General features: G+C 45.9%; 1 protein-coding gene across 1 annotated transcript in view; it reads right to left on the bottom strand.

Moving 5' to 3' along the window:
• The window catches only part of LOC135220776 (BTB/POZ domain-containing protein 6-B-like), a gene marked incomplete in the record, with an annotated part of 184,957 nt that overhangs the window by 56,317 nt on the left and 103,845 nt on the right, over positions 1–24,795 (bottom strand). The window contains 2 exon segments of the mRNA XM_064258248.1: positions 12,920–13,136; positions 20,746–20,890. Coding sequence (XP_064114318.1) covers positions 12,920–13,136; positions 20,746–20,890 — 362 coding nt within the window.

Here is a 24,795-nt window from a genome sequence, read left to right as displayed (position 1 = left end):
GTCCTTAACATAAGGAAGACTCACTGATTGGTAGGAGGAATCTAAGTCTTGTGAACAGATTGGTGTTTGCCCAACCAAGGTTCCCTCCCTGGTCGTAAGAGCAAGGTGGGGGGAACCTAGCCTCTACCCGATTGATCGGAGTGTGAGAACTGCAAGGCCAATGGTCAGACCTCTGGACATATTCATAAGAGAGAGGCAGTGTGGTCTCTTATGAATAGGAAACAAGAACTTATAGTCAGAAGCAAGGAGCAAATATACATTGTCGACTTCATCTCAGCTAGTGTCCACTTCCCCCCTTGTTAGGGAAGGGACAGATATACGCTTCAATACCCTAACCAAAGGGCAAGAATGGAGCTCAGTCATAAAGCTTACCTGCATCAACCGCCCTTTCCAGCATGTGATGACCGCCGCTCTCTGCCTATAGGCAGACTCTCAGAGAGGCTCGTAATTTTGCAAGTTGAGACAGAGAGGAGCTTCCCAGCAAAGGGAGATAGGCCATCCGCGATCTGTAAAGAGTGGCTCTGAGCGGAAAACCCCATCTACAGCACCAACCACAGAAGACCAACCACTTTCTCTGGTACACGGCTATAGGGAATCGGTTGAAGTAACCTGCCGTCTCTGTTGCTACTCGGTGAGGGAAACTCCCTCACTCGCGAGAGATGGACAACAACCGCCAGCCGTGAAGACACCGGGAAAGCACTGCCGAGTGGTATCACCTACGTGCGGTTGAACTCGAAGGTTGTGCCATGGGGGGAAAAACTCCTGCGGTGCTCCAGTGAGAAGGGCCCTTAGATCGGGATACCAAAGGGCTTGAGGCCATTTGGTGGCTTCTAGTATCATCCAAACTTGCTGGTGACTAGAGCTATGCTGATAGCCTTGCAAATCAGACAGAGCGGGGAAAGGCGTAGACTTCGAGGTCGTTCCACAGGTATTGGGACGTTCCCTCTGCAGCTGCCTATGGGTCCAGCACGACAGAGGAGAATCCTGGGAGTTTTATGTTGTGCCGGATGGCGAACAGATCGCCGCTTGGACGCACCATAGGTCAAGCAGTCTTTCCGCTCCATCTGGGTGAAAGAACATTTGTCCCATCCATCCACCTGATTCTGGCGGCTGAGCTTGTCTGCCATTCCATCCTCGTGTCAGGAACTTACCTGGCTGACAGCTCTATTGAGTGAACTGTAGTCTGCTCATGCATCTGCACTGTCAACCAATGCAAAGGGGGGGGGGGGGGGGGGACAATAGGCGCCCCCTCATCGTGTTGACGTATGCCACCACTGTGGTGCTATTGCCCATCAACACCATGAGTGTCTCATCATTCAAACCCTAAACTTTATGGGGCTGAAAAAATGCCGACTTAAGATTCAGGCTGCTGACGATGTGCTTGTCGTGTCAATCCTGCACTCCTGTTGCCAGTTCCTACAGGTGTGCGCCTCTCCCCTCCTTTGATGCATTCCAGGACATTTCCTGAAGGAATGTGTTCATTACCTCTCATACTATGAGTTTCCTGTTATCCCGTCAATAAGCTAACTCCTTCGCTTCCACTGTGAGAGGTACGAGGAAGGATTGCAGATTCTAGGTTTGTGCACTACACCCCCTCCATCTCTATGCAGAGACCAAAGGCGAAGAACTCCTGTAAGGGACTACTTCTCAGGGACGACAGGAGATTAATCACGGCCTGCTAAGCTGAGCTGGTTGTTCCTGTCAAGACAGAAAACAGATGAGCTGCCCTCCCAAACTTGCTGATCCCTCGATCAGCCTGTCCGGGTACTTTATCCTCTGCTTGGGGAAGAGATCTGTCCTCTCGACTTTACCACGATCCTCAGATCATAACCGTGTTGAGATAAAAACTATCTCTACTCTTAGTAACTGGGAGTAATGACTTGCCAGTACAACTTCTTGTCGAGATACCTCCAGAGATGGATCCCGACTGAGTGGGCCCAAGCTGATACTGGTGTGGACATTCACGTGAAAACCTGAGGGCCGGTTGAGAATCCAAAGCCAATTGTTCTAAATTGGAACCCCGTGCCCTTGAGGATAAAGCAGAGGTACTTCCTGTAGGACCAATGGACGGGTATCCGAGAATACTCATCCTTCAGGTCCACTGAAAGCATAAAATCATTCTCCCCGACGGAGGCGAGCATGAAGCCTGCCGCCTCCATTGTGACGCAAGTCTGTCGAGCGAATTGGCTAAAGGATGGGAGATACCACCGGTTTCCAGCTCCTCGTAGCCTTTTCCCTCAAGCAGAGGCAGCTGTAGAAACTTGATGAATACTCTCGAACAATTATCACAGCCTTCTTGTTCAGCATGGTTGGCGTTCTGCATTCCCCTCCTGGAGCGGGAGAGGGGGGGGGGGGGGGGGGGGGGGGGGGCCTCCTCGTGTCCCCTATGACGTAAAGTGGTCTTGGGGTCCCAAGGACTAGCTAGCCTGGCTTCAAAGCATAGCCACAGTTGCGCAAGACGATTTGCTTATCTTGGCAACTGCCTAGAAGACAAGACAGTTGTTTCTTTATTCCTCCGCTTGTCCACCATATCTCTGAGAAGAGAGAGGAGGCACCCAGTTACAGTCCATCTTCAGACCCCATGCCAACTCTATACCAGCCACCCTGGGCATAGAAGTACGGACATCATCCTTCCTTTAAAGAATCAGGTGGGCATTGGTTGGTAGTCTGGTGGGTCAGGTAGGAAACAACCCCACCACCAGACCGACTGAGTCTCATGAAGGCCCATCCTTCCAAGTGAACTATCAGTTCCAAAGAAGCCACAGCCTTGGCTACTGTGCTGGAACCAAGGTCCAGCCAGGAGACCCGTTAGTCAGCAGAGGGTTCTCTGAGGATGCATAAAGTGCCACAGACAAGGCAGAGGAAGGGGAAGCAAACTTGTCCAAATGTTGGACCTGCACGAACTCTCCTGTCCTGTGACAAGATTGTTCGCCGGTCCAACACACTGCAGACAAGAAAGACTAGAATCACTCCCTGCGAAGGGCGATCAGCAGTAGTAACCATCGATCCTTCCCCAAAGTCACTGTGCTGACAAATCAGCACTGCGACCTCTGCAAGGAACCCCTTCATCTCTGGAATCACTGAGTTCAGGGAAGAAGGACCGTCAAGTCCTTTCAGGGCAATTCCTTCCCTAGCTGCTCCTCCTTCCGAAGGAAGAGCCTCGTCAGACTTCCCCCGTGATCTCCCCAAACCACTCGTGCATATCCCCACTCGGGTGCCAAGACGATGCCAGGCACCTCTGCTCTCGTGGCCAAACCATGGGGAGTTCAATCTCCATGGTACCCCTTTATCACCTCATTCCTCTCGTTGGATGGTGAGAAGATTGAGGAGCCAGATGAGGAAGATCTGATGCTCCCGCTCAGTCTGTTAGCAGAACTAATAGCAGTTGCAGGCTGCGAGCGGTCACCAAACAATGGCGATGATCGGCTTGCGGGTCTAAGAAGGCATTTTCCCCACGGGAAAACACTCCCTCAAGGACAGTATTGACGCTCCAGACTGTCTGGGAAATCACTACTAGAGATCCAGACTGTCTGGTCATGCTATGTAACCATCAATCGGGTGCAGAATAGCATCTAATATTAGACTTGACAAGAGCAGGCACCATCCTCACGACATATTAAAGTCTCAGAAGAATCTGACGCTACTCCAAAAGACCGACAGGGGGACCCCCTACTGGTCTTTTGCGTGTATGGTCCTGCTGGACCATCATCATGTCAGCAAGGCGGAAGTCACCTGAGCAACTCTCACCTTCCCTCCATACCATGCTCGAGACAGGACGGTGTATTGTACCGTCACGTCAGCCCTGTGATCAGGGCGATCGCTATATGAGCGATCATCAACTATGCGAAAGTTACCCGAGCCACTCTTACCTTCCTTCCGCACTGTGCCCGAGACGTAACAGCGAGTGGACTCAGTGTCACCAACTCTAGCTGTATGCTCACCTGCAGCAAGTGCACACTTGGAGTTGCTTGCTAACGAGCACCCGAGACGGTCCCAGTACCAGAGGCAAACCTCCAGAACCAGGAGCCGAAGTACCATTAGTAGCGAGAAGTCTGGCCCCAGTAGCCGAGCATTGGCTGTAGGAGTGATCATCGGCAAGGCAGGAGTAACCTGAGGAATTCTCACCTTCCTTCCGCACCATACTCAAGAAGGGACAACGAGCGAACTCAGCGTCACCGACTCAAGCTGCATGCTCACCTGCAGGCGAGTGAACACTCGGAGATGCTCGCGAACGAGCATCCGAAACAGTCCTGGTCCTAGGGACGAACCTCCTGAACCAGGGGCAGAGGTACCAGTGGTGCCAAGAAGTTGCCCCCAGCCCAACCGATTGCTGTATGAACGATTATGGGCAAGGCGAGAGTTACCTGAGCAAATCTCACCTTCTTTCCACAATGTGCTCCAGAAGGGACAATAAGCGAACTCAGCGTCACCAACTCTAGCTGCACACTCACCTGCGGGCGAGCATACACTCGGAGAACTCACGAATGAGCACCTGAAATGGACTTGGTCCTAGAGGCAGGCCTCTAGGACTAGGAGCAGAAGAATCAGCAATAGCTATTACCTCTGAGGTCCCCGCCCTGAACGCCCCTGGAACGCGAAGAGGTTCCCATTCCTGAGGGAATGGGAGGACCATCAGAAGGCCCACCTGTCTCACCAGGTATGATGAGACAGGCCCTTAGAAGTCTCTGGAAAAAAAACTTCTTGGAGAGAGAGAGAGAGAGAGAGAGAGAGAGAGAGAGAGAGAGAGAGAGAGAGAGAGAGAGAGAGAGAGAGAGAGAGAGCATCTTCTTCCTTGGCAGGGGAGCCTCAGAAGTCTAAGAGGAGGCAGCAACGACGACGACGAAGGGAGAAGGACGACAATATCTTTCATTTCTCCTCCACCTCTTCTTCATCAGCTTCATCAGCATGTCAGACATCTCTACTTGCCCAGGGCATCTTCAGGTGGAGGGCGTTACCTTAGGGCACTCACCACCAGATGGAGGAGCAAGGATGACAAAGCCTGGAGGAGGAGGCAGAAATTTCCACTTCCAAAATATGTGGCACTAATAACACCATAGCAGAGGGAGTCATAGACGTCACACGCTGGGTGTACGCCAAATATGGTGGTGCCACATACACAGGCACTGACATGGTCATTGTCGTCCTCCTCTTTCCCACGAGTCACAGGGGCTGCTGAAACATGGTTCAGGGGCCCCTGGAGGAGGGAGTGCCAGGTAAGCCCAAATCCACCACACCTGCCTGTTCCTTATGGTGAGGTCAGACACGCCTGAGGGAGCAAAAGACATATTAGTAAGGGAAACACACAATTCTTGAAAAGGAAAATGATATTGTTATAATACAATAAAGTTTCATACATACTTACCTGGCAGATATATACGATTAATGGCCCACCCAGCCTCCCCGCAGGAGACAGGTGGAAGAGAGAAAATATGATAGAAAACGGGAATGGTTCCTAGTCCTGCCGCCCAGGGCAGGCAGGTAGATCACCTGACCTACCGGTAGCGAGTGGCGCGAAATTTGAATTTCTGTCGGGGACGACGGAGTCTTAGCTAAGTATATATCTGCCAGGTAAGTATGTATGAAACTTTATTGTATTATAACAATATCATTTTCATACAATGAACTTACCTGTCAGATATATACTTAGCTGATTGGCACCCTTTGGTGGAGGGTCAGAGACAGCTAATATGGAATAGACAGGTAAACAACATATGTTGTAGGTATAAAAGAAAAACCTTGGTTCCTACCTGATAGGTGGTAGACTTCGTGGCTGTAGCCCGGTAGTCTGCATCACCTCAAGACTTTAGCGAGATATTAGATCTATGGCTAGAGTTCTTGTGGGTCTGTCGATGGGTATATGAACCGCTTACTCGGCAGAGCCTGAAAGGACTTTGTCAATGGGTACTGGACCACTTCTATGACAACACACCTTATGAAGGAGCATAACCAATCCCGACCACCTGATCCTAACCACCATGTTAGTATATAGAATTGTTCTGAGTTATCCCCGAACTCATTACAAACAACCCATAACTCGAAACGAAAACGCATTCATACAAAAATTCTCAAAAAAAATTTTAATACTCCTCTAAAAGATATCACAAGAGTTCCTTACTGAACAACAGTGACTGGCCGCCAGTGCAGCACCGAGCCCTCTTTGTCAGCAGAAATCTAGAACATATCTAGTAGAAGGTATGTACAAAGTTAAGGATTGGTGTTTGCTCCCGTACCCAGTATCGTATCCGCCGATACAAAAGGCCCCAGAGAAAAACATTTCTTGTAGGTCACGCGAACATCTTTAAGATAGTGAGATGCAAATACCGAATTGCACCTCCAATATGTCGTATCAATGATTTTCTTTAGCGACATATTCTTCTGAAAAGAGAGAGACGTCGCCACTGCTCTAACTTCATGGGCTTTTACTCTTAAAAGCGGAAAAGAGTCGTCAGGACAGAACTTGTGAGCATCTGTAATGACGCTCCTAATGAAGAAAGCTAATGCGTTCTTAGACATGATTCTTGTGGGGTCCTTAATCGAACACCAAAGACTTTGTCTAGAGCATCCCATTTGTTTCTTTCTTTGTAAGTAGAACTTCAAGGCTCTTACCGGGCAAAGAGACCTTTCTGTTTCTCTCCCTACTAGACTCGATAAGCCTTTGATCTCGAATCTCTTGGGCCAGGGATTCGATGGGTTTTCATTTTTCGCTAGAAAAAGAGTTCTAAACGAGCAGAAGGCCGAGTCTCTGTTAAAGCCGACTTCATCTTCCAGGGCATGAAGTTCCCCAACTCTTTTGGCTGTCGCCAAAGATAGGAGAAACAAGCATTTCCTTGTTATATCCCTGAACGAAGCTACATGGGGAGGCTCAAATCTGTCAGACGAAAGGAACTTGAGAACTACATCCAGGTTCCAGCTGGGAGGAGTTAGTTCCTTAGATTTTGTCGTTTCAAACGATCTAATCAAGTCGTGCAGATCTTTATTATCAGCAATCTCTAGGTCTCTGTTTCTGAAGACTGCCGAAAGCATGCTCCTGTATCCTTTGATCGTCGATACAGATAAGTGAGAGACCTCTCTCAAGAACAAAAGGAAATCAGCGATTCGGTTATAGAGGTACTGGAGGAGGACAACTTCTTAGACTTACACCACCTTCTGAATACCTCCCACTTCGACTGATAGACTCGTCTAGTGGAAGCTCTGCGGGCTCTAGCGATAGCGCTTGCAGCTTCGCGAGAAAAACCCCTCGCTCTGACAAGTCTTTCGATAGTCGAAAGGCAGTCAGCGCGAGAGCGGGGAGGTTTTGATGAAACCTCTCGAAGTGTGGCTGTCTGAGAAGATACATCCTTTTTGGAAGGGATCTTGGGAAGTCTACTGTCCACTCCAGCACCTCTGCAAACCAATCTTGTCCCGTTGGACGCTACAAACTTTCTCAACACTTGTCCCAGGATTTTGAAAGGGGGGAAAGCGTACACGTCCACATGAGACCAGTCTAGCAGGAAGGCGTCGACCACGAGAGCTCTTGGGTCTTCCACCACTGAACAAAAGACTTCCAGCCTTTTGGAAAGGAATGTGGCGAACAGATCTACGTGAGGAGTGCCCCAAAGATCCCAAAGACTCTGACACACCTCTGAATGAAGAGTCCATTCTGTGTGAAGGACCTGGCTTCTCCTGCTCAGTCTGTCCGCCCTGACGTTTCTCGTACCCTGAACAAATCTTGTCAGGAGGGAGATGTTCCTCTGTGAGGTCCAAATTAGCAGATCTCTTGCTATCTCGTATAGAGACACGGAGTGCGTTCCTCCTTGCTTCCGAATGTAGGACAGGGCGGTAGTGTTGTCCACATTCACTTGGACCACACTGTTTGTCACAAAGGGTTCGAAGAACTTTAGCGCCAAGTGAACTGCTAGAAGTTCTTTGCAATTTATGTGCCAGGACACCTGTGCTGCCTTCCAGGTGCCTGACACTTCTCTCGGTCCTAGTGTTGCTCCCCAACCCTTCTCCGATGCGTCTGAATACAACACTCGGCTTGGGTTCGGAACTTCCAGAGAAATTCCCTTGTTCTCTTTTAGAGGGGACAACCACCATTGCAGGTGTGGTTTCATCTCCATTGGAAGGAGAAAACTGTCGGAGAGAAGTCCCGTCTTCCAGTTCCATGATCTCCTTAGGAAAAACTGAAGAGGACGAAGATGCAGTCTTCCTTAGAGGAAAGAACTGTTCGAGCGAGGAAAGGGTGCCTAGAAGGCTTAACCATTCCCTCGCCGAAGTCCGTTCTTTCCCTAAGAAGAGAGAGACTTTTTCCAAGCCTCTCACGATTCTCTCTTGCGAAGGAAATACTCGAAAACCCCGAGAATCCATCTGAATCCCCAGATAGACCAAGTTCTGTCTGGGAATCAGCTGTGACTTCTCGAGGTTCACGAGTAGTCCCAACGCCTTTATCAGGTCTAGGGTCAAAGAAAGGTCCTCCAAACACTGTCTCTCTGTTCTGGCTCTGATGAGCCAATCGTCCAGATATAGAGAGATGTTGACGCCTTTGAGGTGAAGAAACCTCACCACATTCTTCATCAGGTTTGTGAAGACCTGAGGAGCTGTGGACAGGCCGAAACACAAGGCCCTGAACTGAAAGATCCTTCCCCCCGTCATGAAACGGAGGTACTTCTTCGACGAAGGGTGAATCGGGACATGAAAATAGGCGTCCTGGAGATCCAGCGACACCATCCAATCTCCTTGACGCAAAGCCGCCAGGACTGAGGCCGAAGTCTCCATAGAGAACTTCTCCTTTAGAACGAACTTGTTCAGAGCGCTGACATCTAGCACTGGTCTCCAGCCCCCCGAGGCTTTCGCAACCAGGAAAAGCCGATTGTAAAACCCCGGAGAGTTTTGCTCTAGAACTAATTCTATAGCTCTTTTGTCCCACATTTGATTCACCATCAGACGAAGAGTATCCCTCAGTACAGGGTCCCTGTATCTGGCTGACAGTTCCCGCGGAATGGTCGTTAGGGGAGGACTGTCCTGGAAGGGGGGGGGATAAGATATCCCTTCCTGATTATGGACATCGAAGAGGCGTCCGAGTTTATGAGTGACCAGGCGTCTGCAAATTCGAGAAGCCTGGCACCCACTGGTGTTTGGAGGTTGTCTGTCTCACTTCCCTTTCTTAAAGGGACGGGAAGAAGCTTTACCTCTCCTCTCAGGACCTCTTCTCTTAGAGGGAGCTCTGGAGAGAGGGCCTCCTCGAAAGGGCTGAACCGTAGAAGTCGGTCCTTTCTTGTAACCGAAACAAGGGGTCTCTTCTCCTTGCAGTTTGCAGGAGAAGGTCCTGTGTCGCCTTCTCAGTCAGTGATCGAGAAATGTCCTTCACTAACTGAGAAGGAAACAAGAAGTCAGACATGGGAGAGAAAACCAGGGCTGCTCTCTGTGAGGGAGAAACCGCCTTGGTTAAGAAAGAACTAAAAATACTCCTCTTCTTAAGGAGTACCGCTCCAAAAAGAGAGGAGATTTCTCCCGATCCGTCTTGTACTGCCTTGTCAATACAAGAAAGAATACTCAGAATGACTTCGGGGTCTAGACCTTCCGAGTCATGAGCCTTCTTAGACATCACCCCAAGGGACCAGTCTAGGAAATTAAACACTTCCAAAATATGAAAGAGGCCCTTGAGGAGATGATCCGTCTCCGAAATCGCCCAAGACACACGAGCTCCATTCAAAGCGTGTCTCCGCGATGAATCAACCAAGGTTGAAAAGTCCGCTTCAGCTGCCGCTGGGAGAGAAGGCACCCATGTTCTCCCCAGTTCGGTACCAGAAACCTCTCTTGCCAGAAAGTATGGCTGGAGGCATACAGAAGGTGGTTCTGCCCAGATCCTTCTTTGACAACATCCATTTGTCTAGAGACTGTAGCACTCTCTTCATAGAGATCGTAGGTCTCATCTTCAAGACCGACGAAGACTTTGGTACAACCGCACTCGAAAACAGTGATCGAGGCGAAGGAGGAGCCGCAGGAGTCAAAGAATCTCCGTACTCCTGCAAAAGAAGGTCTGTCAGAACTCAATAGTTAGAGACTCCTTCTCTACCGTTACCCTCTTCTTCCGAATCTCCTTCTACACCTTGCGGAGAATCAGCCTGAAAAACGAGAGGATCTTCATCCCGTTCTCTCTCTACTGGTGACAAACTCCTACTAGGAGAGGGACTCATAGAGTGAACAGAATCTCTCTCAAGTCTAAAAGAAGTCTCGCGTCTGCTTGACTTCTCACGCCTGGAAAGCTCCTCGCGCTTGGCTGGCGCCTCGCGCTTGGCTGGCGCCTCGCGCTTGGCTGGCGCTTCTCGCTTGGCTGGAGCTTGTTGCCTGGCTGGCATCTCGCGCCTGGCTGACGCCTCGCGCTTGTCTGGCGCCTCACGCAAAGCTGACTCCTCGCGCCTGGCTGGCGTCTCGCGCTTGGCTGAATCCTCGCGCCTGGCTGGCGCCTCGCGCTTGGCTGAATCCTCGCGCCTAACTGGCGCCTCGCGCCTGAGCGTATCCTTATCTAGAGCAACTCGCTCGGATAGCTCCTGACGCTTGCACGACTCTTCGCGCCTGGAAGACGTCCCATGTCGGAGGACGCTTCACGTTCTGGCCAGTGAAAGAAGACGAGACTTCTTAATAGGAAGTCTAGCGTCCTTCTTGCGAGGGGGATCCCTCGAAAGAACTCCCACCAAAGAGGCTATCTGCTCTTATACTGCAAGCAATATCCTCTTGGAAGCCACACCAGCGTCCTCTTCAATAGAAGAAGCAGGAGAACTCGAAGGAGTGCGATCCTCAAATACTGTTCGAGGAGGCGTCGAAACCAGCTTAGCCTTCTTGATAGAAGAAGGAGCTTCCTCCGAGAAGCGTTCCGGGCTCGAGTCAAACGCGCGCTCTTTCCAATGCCTTTCCAGTGGCCTAGAAAGATCCGAGTCCTTCCACCCTCGTTTAGGTGAAGGAGAACCGGACGACGAGAAACAATCTCGTAGGACGCTTCTATTAGAGCGGTCCTGAGCAGACTGTAGCGAAACAGAACCTGCTGAAGGGACGCCTGACCGTTGGGGATTCCCCACAACCTCCGTACGACTTTCGACTTTCCTACTCCTCTGGGTATGTGAGTTTGGAAGAGGTCTAGGCCTGGGAGCATCGCAGGGACGGTCAGACGCCCCCTCCACAACACTGGGAACACTCACTTCACTAAGTAATTCACAATCACTTCCCTTACCTTGCATGGCCGCCATCTTTGTCTTCATTTTACGAAGAGTAGCCTTCAGATTGGCGATTTCCGAAGCCGAATCCGAATGCAAAGCCTGTGAGGATTCAGATACATAGGGAGAATCATAATCATTAATAAAAGGAGAGTTAGACTCAGAAAAAGGCTCAATAGGCCTTGTACTCACACTCTTTTGTGCAGCCCGTCTAATTCTATCCCTCTCTAACTTCTTCAAGTAAGAAGTTAGAGTCTTCCATTCATTAGCATTCAACTTTTCACACTCAATACAGGTGTTAGCCAAAGAACAGTCAAACCCCCTACATTTACGACATACAGTGTGAGGATCAACCGAAGCCTTCGGTATCCTCACCTTGCAGCCTACATTCACACACACTCTCACACTAACACTTGAATCAGACATTCTATCAGAAAAATCAAAAGCAAGTCCAAATCCAGTCCACAGTAGCGAATGCCAAAACAACGATCCAGTACGTCACCAAGAAATCCAATATAGATGATCAAAAAAGTCTTGAAAAGCGAATTCCAGTCAGGAGGTAGTAACAACAATGTTGATACCACCGGCGACAGAGAAAATATGATAGAAAACGGGAATGGTTCCTAGTCCTGCCGCCCAGGGCAGGCAGGTAGATCACCTGACCTACCGGTAGTGAGTGGCGCGAAATTTGAATTTCTGTCGGGGACGACGGAGTCTTAGCTAAGTATATATCTGACAGGTAAGTTCATTGTATGAAATTGTATTTTCCCTAACTCCATACACCTGAGTTCTTAGTACTTAGTGCATAAGAAGTGAGGCTTTAAGTTCACTTTCGAGTGGAAATTCCGCAATTTCCGCCTCCCATTTCATGCGCAAAGGAGGCGAAAGGCACATATAAATTTTGGGTTTGTAACATAACAAAGCAAACACAAATTTCATAAACCAGACAAACACAACAATAAAGAAAGATCTCACAATTTCCCATGACAGAGCCAGGCAGAGTGAGAACGTCTGTACACAACGGCAGTTGAAAGTAAAGTGGAATGTTTACGTCCAGTCGGGTGGGACTCCCGACTATCGGACAAGCAGTTACTGCCTAATTACCCTGTTATTAGAATCCTATGACCAAGTTCCAGCTGGCGCTAAAAGTGATTCCTTAAGTAAAGGATCGATGGTTTGTATAACATGTGGGAACAAACCAACAGGGAGCTTGGGAAGGAGAGCCTCCACCGACTTGTTAAGAGGTGCTCTGAAACCTACACCATAATAGGGCTTACGACTGGGAATAAGTGCTGAATCCTGCTTACCTGGCAACCACTACCGCAGCTAACCAACAGTCTGCCTTCCTCAGGGCTTGTACAACATGCCCAAACCAAGGCAACTTATATGATGGATGAGAAACCAATGGTTGGGTAGAGAAAAGTTCCTTGAACATTGCTTGGTTTGGTTTAAAAGGTTCCTCATCAACTTTCGACTGAGGAACGAATGGTGAATGAGGTGAGCAAACAGAAAGCGATTGACGTATGTAGTCACTGCAGCTGGTCGCCGGCATCAGCATTGCCAACCATGGACAGGTGAATCAGTAAACAATGTTTACCTGCAGCGTTGGTAATGCTGGCAGTTGAAATTTTCCCTAAGTTTGGGTAATTTTGTGGGGTGTTGTTTGGGCTGGTCAGGTGACCAGGGCTAATTCAGGTGTTCAGGTGGTGTATTGCAATATTACTACTTACCTGGGCATCAATAACCTCCCAGCATCGTGTCATTAGTTCTGGCTCTTCAAAGAGGCGAGACTGAGAAAGCAACAAACAAGCATTGCGGGCAGTAAGAGAGACTTCCAGAAATTTAACACACTGTTGTGCTAAGTGAGGGACAAGGTACTTTTTGGCAGCATAAAGTGTGGCCAGCACAGTATCTGGTTCCAAGCGTATCTCATCACAATACAGGTACCTTAAAAACAAAAAAAATTAAAAAATCATTACATTACTTCAAAATAAATTGAAAAAGTCCAATTTTAACCCTTTAAAATTTTTAGAACATCACGCAAATATCATCCCTTACAACTAAAACAAATCACTAACTAAAAATAAATGTTAGAATGATGAGCAGCATCTCAATTGTATCCAAAGTCAAGAAGGACAACTGTACTCTATTTCCCCTGCATGTAAGCAGCAAGTCACACAAAAAACTTGCTAATTTTTCTTTATATATTTTTCATAGCCTTTTATTTACAATAACTGGAAGCCTATATGGCAATAACATAAATATCACTGAAAAGGATTTATCTAATTTTTTGATGGTGCGAAAAGAATAAGAAATCTATTGGTTTTTTATTCTTTAACAAAATTTTTAAAAATCTGTCCTTGGCTAACTTCAGCACATCATCTAACATTCATATATTTTTTTTTATGTCTTAACATACTAAAATAATTTGGCTTCAAAATAAAATACAACTAGCACTATCATCCAAACAGAATTTGCAGAAAGTGATAAAGGATAATCATCTCCAAATCCATAAGCAGTAAATTAGAGCAATAAGTGCTTTCACAGAGATGAGCCCTGAGCCCACAAAAATCTCAAAGGATTCAAATATATAGCAACAAGTTCTACTACACTAAACTTCCAGTTTTGATCCTCAGTCTACCCAATATAACTGAAAGATTCTAAATAAACTGTACCAAAGTAAAAACTATTCACCCAAGATCTTTAATTTACTAATCTCTTATTATGACCTAATACATAAAGATGATATTGTTATGATACAATAATAAAGTTTTATACATACTTACCTGGCAGATATATACTTAGCTATTTGACTCCGTCGTCCGACAGAAATTCGAATTTCGCGCACACGCTACCTGTAGGTCAGGTGATCTACTTACCTGCCGCTGGGTGGCAGGACTAGGAACCATCCCCATGTTCTATCATATTTTTTCTATACCGCCTGTCTCCTGAGGGGAGGTAGGGTGGGTATAATTTTTGTATATATCTGGCGCCAGGTAAGTATGTATAAAACTTTATTGTATCATAACAATATCATTTTTATACATTTAACTTACCTGTCAGATATATACTTAGCTGATTCACACCATTGGAGGTGGGAACGAGACAGCTAAATATAGAATCAAACAGGAATCACAACTATCGTTGTAGGTAATAAATAAATAAAACCTTGGTTCCTACCTGTTTAGACTGAAGACTTCATGAATACAATCCAGGAGTCTAGACAGTCTCAGAGCCTCAGCGAGATATTGATCTATGGCTAAGAGTTCTTGTGGTTCTGCCAAAGGGTCTTACCCGCTTACTTGGTAGATCCTGGAAGGACTACGTCAATGGGTGCTTATCCACTTACTTGACAAGACCTTATACAAGGAGCACAACATCGATCCCGATTGCAAGAAGTTATCCCCTAACCTCTTGCAAACGACCACAAACTCGAAACACAAACATTCGTACAGTAAAGTACAAAAATAAAAATAAAAATTTAAAAAAAAATGTTTGTACAATCTATTTCAGTAAGACGTTCTCTGATTCCCCCCACTGATCCAAGCTCGGACGTCCGTACGCCAGCAAGCATACTAATCAGCAGAAAAAACCAACAACTCGTCTCACAAGGTAGATCTATGTACTATCAAAATTTTGAACAAATACAAATTTTTTCTAAGGATCGTTATGTGCTCCCAGCCCCAGCACTGTATCGGCTGATACAAAAGGACCCAGAGAGAAACACTTTTCATATGTTACTTTAACGTCCTTGAGATAGTGCGATGCGAACACTGAATTACACCTCCAGTAAGTCGCATCCACAATGTCTTTTAAAGACATGTTCTTCTGAAATACGAATGAAGTGGCTACCCCGCTCTGATAACCTTCATTGAGCCTTCACTCGGAGAGTCCTGAAAGAGTCTTCAGTGCAGTCATTATGAGCATCCGTAATAATGCTCCTCACAAAGAATGCTAATGCATTTTTTGACATGGGTCTACTAGGATCCCTAACTGCGCACCACAGGCTTTGTTTACATCCGTTTAGTTCATTCTTCTTCTTTAAATAGAACTTCAAAGCTCTAACCGGACATAAAGATCTTTCTAATTCCTCTCCCTACTAGATTTGAAAGTCCTTTAACTTCAAAACTCTTTGGCCAGGGTTTAGAGGGGTTCTCGTTCTTAGCCAGAAACAGAGTCTGGAAAGAACAAATTGCCGCATCGCTCTTAAATCCTACTCGAGAATCTAGAGCGTGTATTTCACTAATTCTCTTCGCAGTCGCTAACGACAACAAGAAAATACATTTTCTCGTTAGATCTCTAAACGACGCGTTGATAGGAGGTCAAATCTACTAGATGATAGAAATCTCAAAACTACATCTAGGTTCCAGTTCGGAGTGCGAGGAGAAAAGGTTTTTGAGGTTTCAAAAGATCTAATAAGATCGTGGAGGTCTTTATCTTCTGCAATTCTCAAACCTCTGTTTCGAAATACGGCCGAAAGCATACTTCGATAACCTTTAATGGTAGAAACTGATAATTTTGATTCTTCCCTAAAGGAAAATCAAGAAATCAGCTATGTTGGTCACAGAGGTATTGGAAGAGGACAGTTTATTCTTCTTACACCATCTTCTAAATACATCCCATTTTGATTGGTAGACCCGAATAGTTGAAGATCTCCGGGCCCTAGCAATTGCTTTTGAAGCTTTGCTTGAAAAGCCTCTCGCTCTGACAAGTCTTTCGATAGTCGAAAGGCAGTCAGAGCGAGAGCGGGGAGGTTTTGATGGTACCTCTCGAAATGGGGTTGTTTGAGAAGATCTCTCCTGTGTGGAAGAGATCTTGGGAAGTCCACTGTCCATTCCTGTACCTCTGTGAACCAATCTTGAGACGGCCAAAAGGGAGCGATGAGTGTTAGTCTCGTCCCTCTTGATGCCGCAAACTTTCTTAACACCACTCCTAACATTTTGAAGGGGGGAAATGCGTAGGCATCTAGGCCTGACCAGTCCAGTAGCATGGCGTCCACCGCTATCGCTCTCGGGTCTTCCACTAAGGAGCAAAGTTCTCTATCCTTCTGGATAGGTAGGTGGCGAATAGGTCTATATGTGGACTGCCCCACAGGGACCACAGAGCTTGACACACCTGAATGTTAAGGGTCCATTCTGTGGGGAGAACTTGGGTTTAACCTGCTTAGCCTGTCCTGCTCTGATGTTCTTCTCCTTCCTTTCACGAATCTTGTGAGAGTCACTTTCTTTTCTTTTGCCCAATACAACAGCTCTTTTGTTATATGGAACAGAGAAAGAGAGTGAGTTCCCCCTTGTTTCTTGATATAGGCCAACGCTGTGGTGTTGTCCGAGTTGACCTGTACCACTTGACCTAACACCTGTGTCTCGAAGGCTTTTAGAGCTAGAAGAACGGCATAAAGTTCTTTGGAGTTTATATGCCAGTCTAGCTGATCCTTCCTCCATTGGCCTGATATTTCTTTTGTCCTAGCAGGTCGCTCCCCATCCCTTCTCTGAAGCGTCTGAGAACAAAGATTAGGTTTGGGTTCCGAACTTCTAGAGACAAGCCCTCGTTCTTTTCTAAGGGAAAAATCCACCACTTCAGATGATTCTTTACTTCCAGAGGAATACTGAAAGTGTCCGAAAGCTGTCCGTTCTTCCAACTCCAAATTCTTCTTAAGAAGAATTGAAGAGGGCGAAGGTGGAGTCTTCCTAGCGAAATGAACTGTTCTAGTGAGGAAAGGGTTCCCAGAAGACTTAACCACTCCCTCACCGAACTCCGTTCTTTCTCTGGAGGAAGCTCGAGATTTTTTGTAATCCCCGAGCAATCCTTTCCTGGGACGGAAAAGCCCGAAAACCCGAGAATCCATCCGAATCCCCAAATAGACTAAGTTCTGACTGGGGATCAACTGCGATTTCTCGAGGTTCACGAGTAATCCTAACGTCTTTGCTAGGTTCAAAGTAGACTGTAGGTCCTCCAAACACCGTTTCTCTGACTTGGCCCGGATTAGCCAATCGTTGAGATACATTGAGATGCGTATCCCTTCTAAATGAAGCCATTTGGCCACGTTCCGCATCAGATACGTAAATACCTGAGGGGCGGTCGATAGGCCGAAGCACAAGGCCCTGAATTGGAAGATTTGTCCTTGAACAACAAATCTTAGATATTTTCTTGACGATGGGTGAATCGGAACATGAAAGTAAGCATCCTGAAGGTCCAGGGATACCATCCAATCTCCCTGACGTAGGGAAGACAGAACTGAAGCTGAAGTCTCCATGGAGAACTTCTTTTTCTCCACGTACCTGTTCAGGACGCTTACATCTAGGACGGGTCTCCATCCCCCCGAAGCCTTTGGAACCAAGAAAAGGCGGTTGTAAAACCCCGGGGAGAAAGGATCTTGCACTAGCTCTATAGCATTCTTGTCCCTCATCGACACCACCGTCTGAAGGAGAGTCTCGTTCAGTCCAGGGTTCCTTGTAACTCGTCGACAAATCCTTTGGAGATGTTGCCAAAGGAGGTCTGTCTACGAAGGGAATGATGTACCCCTTCTGTAGGACAGACAAGAGTCCAGGGATCTGCTTCTCTTACGGACCAGGCATCCAGAAAGTATGAAGTCTGGCCCCTACCTGTGCTTGGAGGACAAGGCTGCTATTTGCTCTTTTTAAAAGAGCGGAAGGAAGACCTCCCTCGCTTGTCGAAGGGTCTTTCTCTCCGAAGTTGATCGAGTTGAAGGGGCTCCACGAAAGGGCACCACTGGAGTCCGAGCCACCTTCTTCTGAGTCTTAACTGCAGGTCTACTTTTCTTTGTAGATTGTACAGAAGGTCCTGCGTAGCCTTTTCCGACAAGGATCTCGCAACATCCTTCACTAAAGATGAAGGAAACAGATGTTCTGATCGAGGTGCGAATAATAAAGCGGACCTCTGAGAAGGAGAAACTCCTTTCGTTAGGAAGGAACTGTAAATAGATCTTTTCTTCAACATCCAGATCCAAAAAGAGCCGCCAACTCACCAGAACCATCTTGCACAGCCTTATCCATGCAAGATAGGACACTGTGCAAAGTTTCTGGATCTAGAAAATCTGGCTCACTCATCTTCTTAGCCAGCACCCAAGAGACCAATCCAAGAAGTTGAATACCTCTAAGACGTGAAAAATTCCCTTAAAGTGCTGATCTAACTCCGACATACTCCAGGACGCCTTTGCTGAATTGAGAGACTGTCTTCTCACAGACTCTACAAGACTCGAGAAATCTGAATCTGCCGACGAAGGGAGCATCAATCCCATCGCCTCTTCTGTCTTATACCAAATGCCTCTTTTCCCCGTCAGTTTTGGAGGGAGGAGAGCAATAAACCGTTCTCAAAGTTTCCTTTTTAGATAAAAGCCACGAATCTAAAGACTGGAGGGGCTTTCTTCATGAGATCGCCGGTTTCATCTTTAAGAAAGCCGAGGAGTTTGGGGTTTTGTGCTCGAAAACAGAGATCTCGGCGAAGGAGGAGCTGCAGGACTAAGAGAATCTGCAAACTCCTCTAGAAGTAACGAGGCTAAAACTTTATAATTGGAAAGTCCCTCGTTAGTTGAAACTTCTTCCTCAGAAATCTCTTCCAGTTCCAGGTTAGAAGGAGATCGCTCTTTCCTGACCGATTCTCTATCAGGAGACCAAGCCGCTCCCGTGGGAGGCGTCCTGCTTCTTGCTGGCGTCAACCGCTTAGGAGCGTCCTCGCGCTTGCCTGACCGATTCTCTATCAGGAGGAAGCCGCTTCCCGTTGGGAGGCTTCCCCCGCTTCCTGGTTGCCTTTCAACCACCTGTTAGGGACGTCCTTGGCGCTGGCTGGCGACAACCGCTGAGAGGCGTCCTGCTTCTTGTGGAACGTCTCGCGCCTCGAAGCGTCCTGGCTCTTGCCCTCGCACCTCGCTCCTGGGAGGCGTCATGCTTCTGGCTGGCGTCAACCGCTTTGGAGCGTCCTGACGCTTGCCTGACGACTCTCTCCTGAGAGGTGTCCTGCTTTTGTTGACGTCTCGCGCCTCGTAGCGTCCTGGCTCTTGCCTGGATCCTCGTTCCTGGGAGGCGTCTGCTTCTGGATGGCATGACGCGCCTATCTTGACGCTCGCGCCTGGCTGACGTTTCATGTCTCGCAAACTCGACGCTCTTGTCTGGCGTCTCGTGCTTGCGTTTGACAGGAGAACGGATCCTGCTCGGGCCTATGCAAGGCTGATGAATCCGATTCCAAATCAGAGGAAGACAAAATACTATGGCGAGTCTGAACCCTCGATAGCCTAGACTTCTTAATAGGCAGGAAATCGTCTTTCCTTCTGGAGGGTCTTTATACAGAACTCCCACAAGAGAAGTGATAGAATCCTGCATAGTGCGAAGGATTCTTTTAGTCTCTTCATTATTGTCTACCCTCGGTTGTTTAATTACTGGATGGTCCTCCTCTTGAAAACGCTCAGGACTAGAAGTAATCCTGGGTTCATCCAAACGTCTCTTAAGGGGGCGAGAAAGATCCGCCGATCTCCACCCTCTTTTAGGTGAGGAATTCTCCGAGGAGGAGAAACACTCACACAGAACGCTTTTTCTGTAACATTCTCTGGCATTCTGTGGCGATACAGAAAATGCCGAAGGGACGTCTGACTGTTGGGATCCTCCACAACCTCCTTACGGCTTTCGACATTCCTTCTCCTCTGGGCTTGGGAGCTTGAAAGAGGTCTAGGCCTGGGAGCGTTGTGAAGACAATCAGACGCCCCCTCCTCCACTGCACTGGGGACACTTATATCACTATCCACCCAGCACTAGAATTACACTGCTTACCTTCATAGGCCGCCATTTTGTTTCCATTTTCGAAGAGCGGCTTTAAGATTCGCTATCTCAGATGCCGAATCTGTGTGTTCTAATAAAGGAGCAGGTACATTAGATGGGGCAGTAAAAGGAGAAGAGGGTATAATATTACTAATAACCCCGCTAGAACTAGATAAAGGTTTGGAAGAAGACCTCCTCACCCTGTTTCTTTCTAACTTCTTCACGTATGAGGTTAGAGATTTCCATTCTTCCTCACTCAAATCCTTGCAGTATTACAAGTATTACCAAAAGAACATTTAATTTACATCCTGCATTTCCTGCAATGAGTATGAGGATCAAGTGATGCCTTCGGCATCCTCCTAACTTTTCAACCCGCATTCAAACACATTCTCACCACATTTCCAGAATCAGACATCATGTTGAACAATCCAAATCAAATTCCAAAAACGGTCCACAATCGCGTATGCAGTACAATCAATGCAAATACGTCACCGAGAAGTCCAACGAAGATCAATTGCGATGCAAAATACGAATCCAGCCGGAGATACCCACAACGATGTTGCCAGTATGGCCGACAGAAAAAATATGATAGAACATGGGATGGTTCCTAGTCCTGCCACCAGCGGCAGGTAAAGTAGATCACCTGACCTACAGGTAGCGTTCGTGCGCGAAATTCGAATTTCTGTCGGACGACGGAGTCAAATAGCTAAGTATATATCTGACAGGTAAGTTAAATGTATAAAGTAATGAACTTTAAAGTAGTACATATGAATCAAATACTGCCTCACCTTAATAGAGTGAGAAAAGCTGATGGTTCCACATCAGGAACCTGAACTTCCTCTTCTGATTTTAACCCACCATAAAACATAGCATAAAACACACTACTGCCAACTGCTAAGACATATTTATGAGCTGGTATCTTCTGAGTACTGCCTGTATTGAAGAGAAATGCACTAGTATAAGTAAATACTTTAAATTATTTTGCATACTTTTGTCACACAAAAATCATAAGGTCTATTATTATTTGTTAACATAAAACTGGCCATCTAACATAAAATGTAAGCTTGCTAATGGTGAGGAAATTGAAAAACCAAAATCAAAGTAGCTGATAGTTGGTCAATATTAAGACAGTTTTATCCAGGAGGACAAAATAGCTCTAGCTGTAAGTAGGTGTAAAATGAGCATATCATAGAAATTGAATTTTGAGCTTTATTTGTTTGCAACTAGTTAAAAGTTTATATTTTACAGTTACGTCTTCAAGAAAAGTGAATGAATTGATTTTCTGTCCAAGAAATTGTTTAAGGTTTCACAGAGAATGACACAGGTATAAAAGATTTCTACTGTAGATAAGGCTAAAACAAGCACAATATCACAATTTTTTAAAGTAAATTGTATTTTTCCTAACTATACAAACCTGAGGTTCTTTATACAAGGAATTACTTTCAGTGTAGGCTGGAATTACGGCCGTTAAATTCTTGAACAAGGTTAGGCAGTAACTACCATCTGGTAGGCAGGTAGGCCCACCTGCCCAGATGTAAAACTCCACTTTCCCTTTCGGCCCAGCTTCAGATTGAGGGGTGGCATGAAGTGGACCTCAGGTTTGTATAGTTATGAAAAATACAATTTACTTTCAAAAATTAAGATTTGTTCCTACACAATATACAAAACCTCGGTCCTTTACATAAGGAAGACTCACTGATTGGTGAGAGGAATGTGAATGAGCCTCTAGAACTGACTGGAGTTCTACACACCTGGCCAATTTCTCCTGGTCATAGGAGCGAGGACGAAAACCCTTCCTCTGACAACCTAATCGGAGTATAGGAGTTATATGCCTTTTCGAAATGAGGGAGGAATTGTAACTCATCCAACAAAGGGCTGAGAAGAATATCTAGAGTCGGAGGCATCAATGCAAAGTTCTGGGAAGGGTTTGCATTACTGTCAGTCTCCTTTTCCCCCCTTGCTAGAGGAAGGAAAGGGATTGCTTCTATGATTCTGATAAGAAAAATAGAAAGGAAGCTTGATGTGTAAGCTTACTGCATCAATCGCCCGACCAGCCTGTGTAAGTTCGAGTCCTATCCTCAAACTGAAGGAAGAGGAGTAGAAGGACGAGGTAGGGAAAGTGGAGAGGCCAGTCACTCTCGCATCCCGCACACCATAGGCGAGATGCAACTTGTCCTTTTGAAGGTGCTGGGTAAGCAAACACAACCTGCAAGCATCCACCACCGGTCCAAGGAAAAGAGGTTCCATGGACCTGTGGGCAGACCTGAAGTAAGAAAGATATAAATCTGGTCGCAATGAGACCTCATCTATCTTACGGTCCGACATATTCTTTGGAGTGATGAAATGTACCCATCCACTGGACTATCCAGCTGCAGAAAAGTCTCTCACGATCCCATAAGACTCTGAGAAAGATGTGTCATTGGACACTTCTGCATTGGCAGTCTGAAGTGGATAAAGGCATCGACACTCAATGAAGGGTGTTGATCCGTCATGGGTACAGCAACACACTAATAGGATAAAGTAATGAGTGATCTGGATAAACCAATACAAATTCACAGCACAGATCATGAAGGACTTGGACTCGTCAACAGATGTCAGCTGATTGCTCTGTCACGCATCCCATCCAATACAAGACGTAGTTACAACATGACAACTGCCTTTTGAAGGGTTATTCTAAGAATAACCATACAAATTGTCTATTTTGTTTGCCAATGATGTAGTGAGACAATATGCCGATTCTTGCAATACCAAACTGAAATATCTCAGAGAGCAAGCAGTACTGAGGCAGCGCCACACACCGCTCTTTCAACTTATTGTCGTCTTGAGTTGCCTGGTAGTGCATTCCATGAAGGAATGCATTCGGCTAGAACCATCGAGCGCAAAAAAGATACACTTGAGCATCTGCATTTTAACCGAAATGTGAGGGAAGAAATCCTCTTGTTCAGTGATAATGGAAACGCTGTGGTGTTGTTGGGAAACAATACCACTAGTCATCTCAAAATCAAAACCAGTAACTCTTAGGAGGCCCAAAAGGCTGTCCTAAGTTACAGGTTAATTAACAAAAGGTACTATTTGTCTCGGTCACATACCAGAGGAGTTAACTTACAGATATGTGCCTACTACTCGGACAATGCAACTGATAACAGAAGGATGTCTTGAGAGAAATATACTAGTACAGTGGTACCTCGAGATACGAAATTAATCCGTTCCGAGACGGCCTTCGTATTATGAGTTTTTCGTAACTTGGAACACATTTTACATGTAAAATGGCTAATCCGTTCCAAGCCCTCCAAAAACACCCCAGTAAATTATATTTCCAGGCCTAAAACACATGTTCTAGGGTTACGACGCCAATCCGACGGAAGAAATATGACTCCAAAAAGGCAAAATACTGTACATACTTGAGTAATATTCAACTGCATGTAATGTTCAACCCCATTTTTACTGCATATATTAGGACTTTAGCATATGTCCCTTAGCAATAAGCCTAGCCTATGTTAGCGGTTGCTACTGTAGCCTAGTCTATGATTCTGACATCTAAACCTAAGAGCTAAAAGCTTAGAATATGCCAATAAAATGTATAAATAATCAGTATTTACTCATTTCAAATAATTATTAATTAATCATTAACTATAATACACAAACAAACAAAAAACAAACCTTCCAATCGATTGTTTACATTAAGCTCTTACCCGTCTTACGAGTATCGAACTAGCGCCAAGCAATCATTTTTCCTAGCACACAGTAAGCCATAAATTGTCATTAGTATCTCTCTTCAACTAATGAAACCACCAAACAGTATAATAACCATTCATTTTTATTCTTTATTCTATCTTTACCTAATGAAGATACCGAGTTACTGACAGCTATAATGAAACATGCGTATACGTTACGTAACGTAATAATAAAACAGAAGAAGAATTCTAAAAAATACATATTTGTTGGCAGTCTGAAACATACGTATACATAACGTAATAATAAAACAGAAGAAGAATTCTAAAAAATACGTATTTGTTGGCAGTCTGATTTATTTTATATTTTATGATATCTAATTCACAATTTTTTTTATTAAATGTATTGCATGTACTCATTTCAAATAATTATTAAGTAACCATTAACTATAATAAACAAACAAAAAAAAGCTTCCAAACGTCTGTTTACATCCAGCACTTACGAGTATCAAACGATCGCCAACAATCACTTTTACACAGTAAGCCATAAATTTTCATTATCTCTCTTCAACTACTGAAACTACCCAACAGTATAATAACCATTAATTTCTATTCTTTATTCTATCTTTACCTAATGTTTTTTTTTATTAAATGTATTGCATGAATAAGTTTTTCAATTTACAGCAACCTTTTACCAATAGAATACTTAAAGTACAAGGGGTAGATGCTGACCAATAGGAGAGCAGGACCTTATGGGGTGACTAGCATCAGGAACCAATGGGAGAGCGGGAGGATGGTGGTGAGTTTACTCAGTTGGCGGCGCGGGAGTTTTAAAATTGTTCTCGGTGGTCCCGGGCGAATCTCGGGACTTTACAGCAACAACCTTTCGTATCTTGAAAACTTTTCGTATGTAGAGCAGTAAAATTTTTCGCATTATCGTGATGGAGAGAAGACTACCTATCACTGACTGTGGACGTACCACTCGGACTCACCCATACATGAGTATACATGAGGCAGCCCCGGTTCCATGAGCACCAAACTTGGAACCAGAAACAGGAGAATGAACCTGGGTTTGAACTCCTGGGGCTCCTGAGACACCATATTTGTGGAGAGCTTCCAGGTTCCCGCTCCAGAAGGAGCAGGTGAGCTGAAGAGACAGCCAATTAC

This window comes from Macrobrachium nipponense, chromosome 2 (assembly GCF_015104395.2).
Source record: "Macrobrachium nipponense isolate FS-2020 chromosome 2, ASM1510439v2, whole genome shotgun sequence".
NCBI lineage: Eukaryota > Metazoa > Arthropoda > Malacostraca > Decapoda > Palaemonidae > Macrobrachium > Macrobrachium nipponense.
Note: the sequence above shows the minus strand (reverse complement) of the source record. Positions and strands in the feature narration are given on the sequence as shown.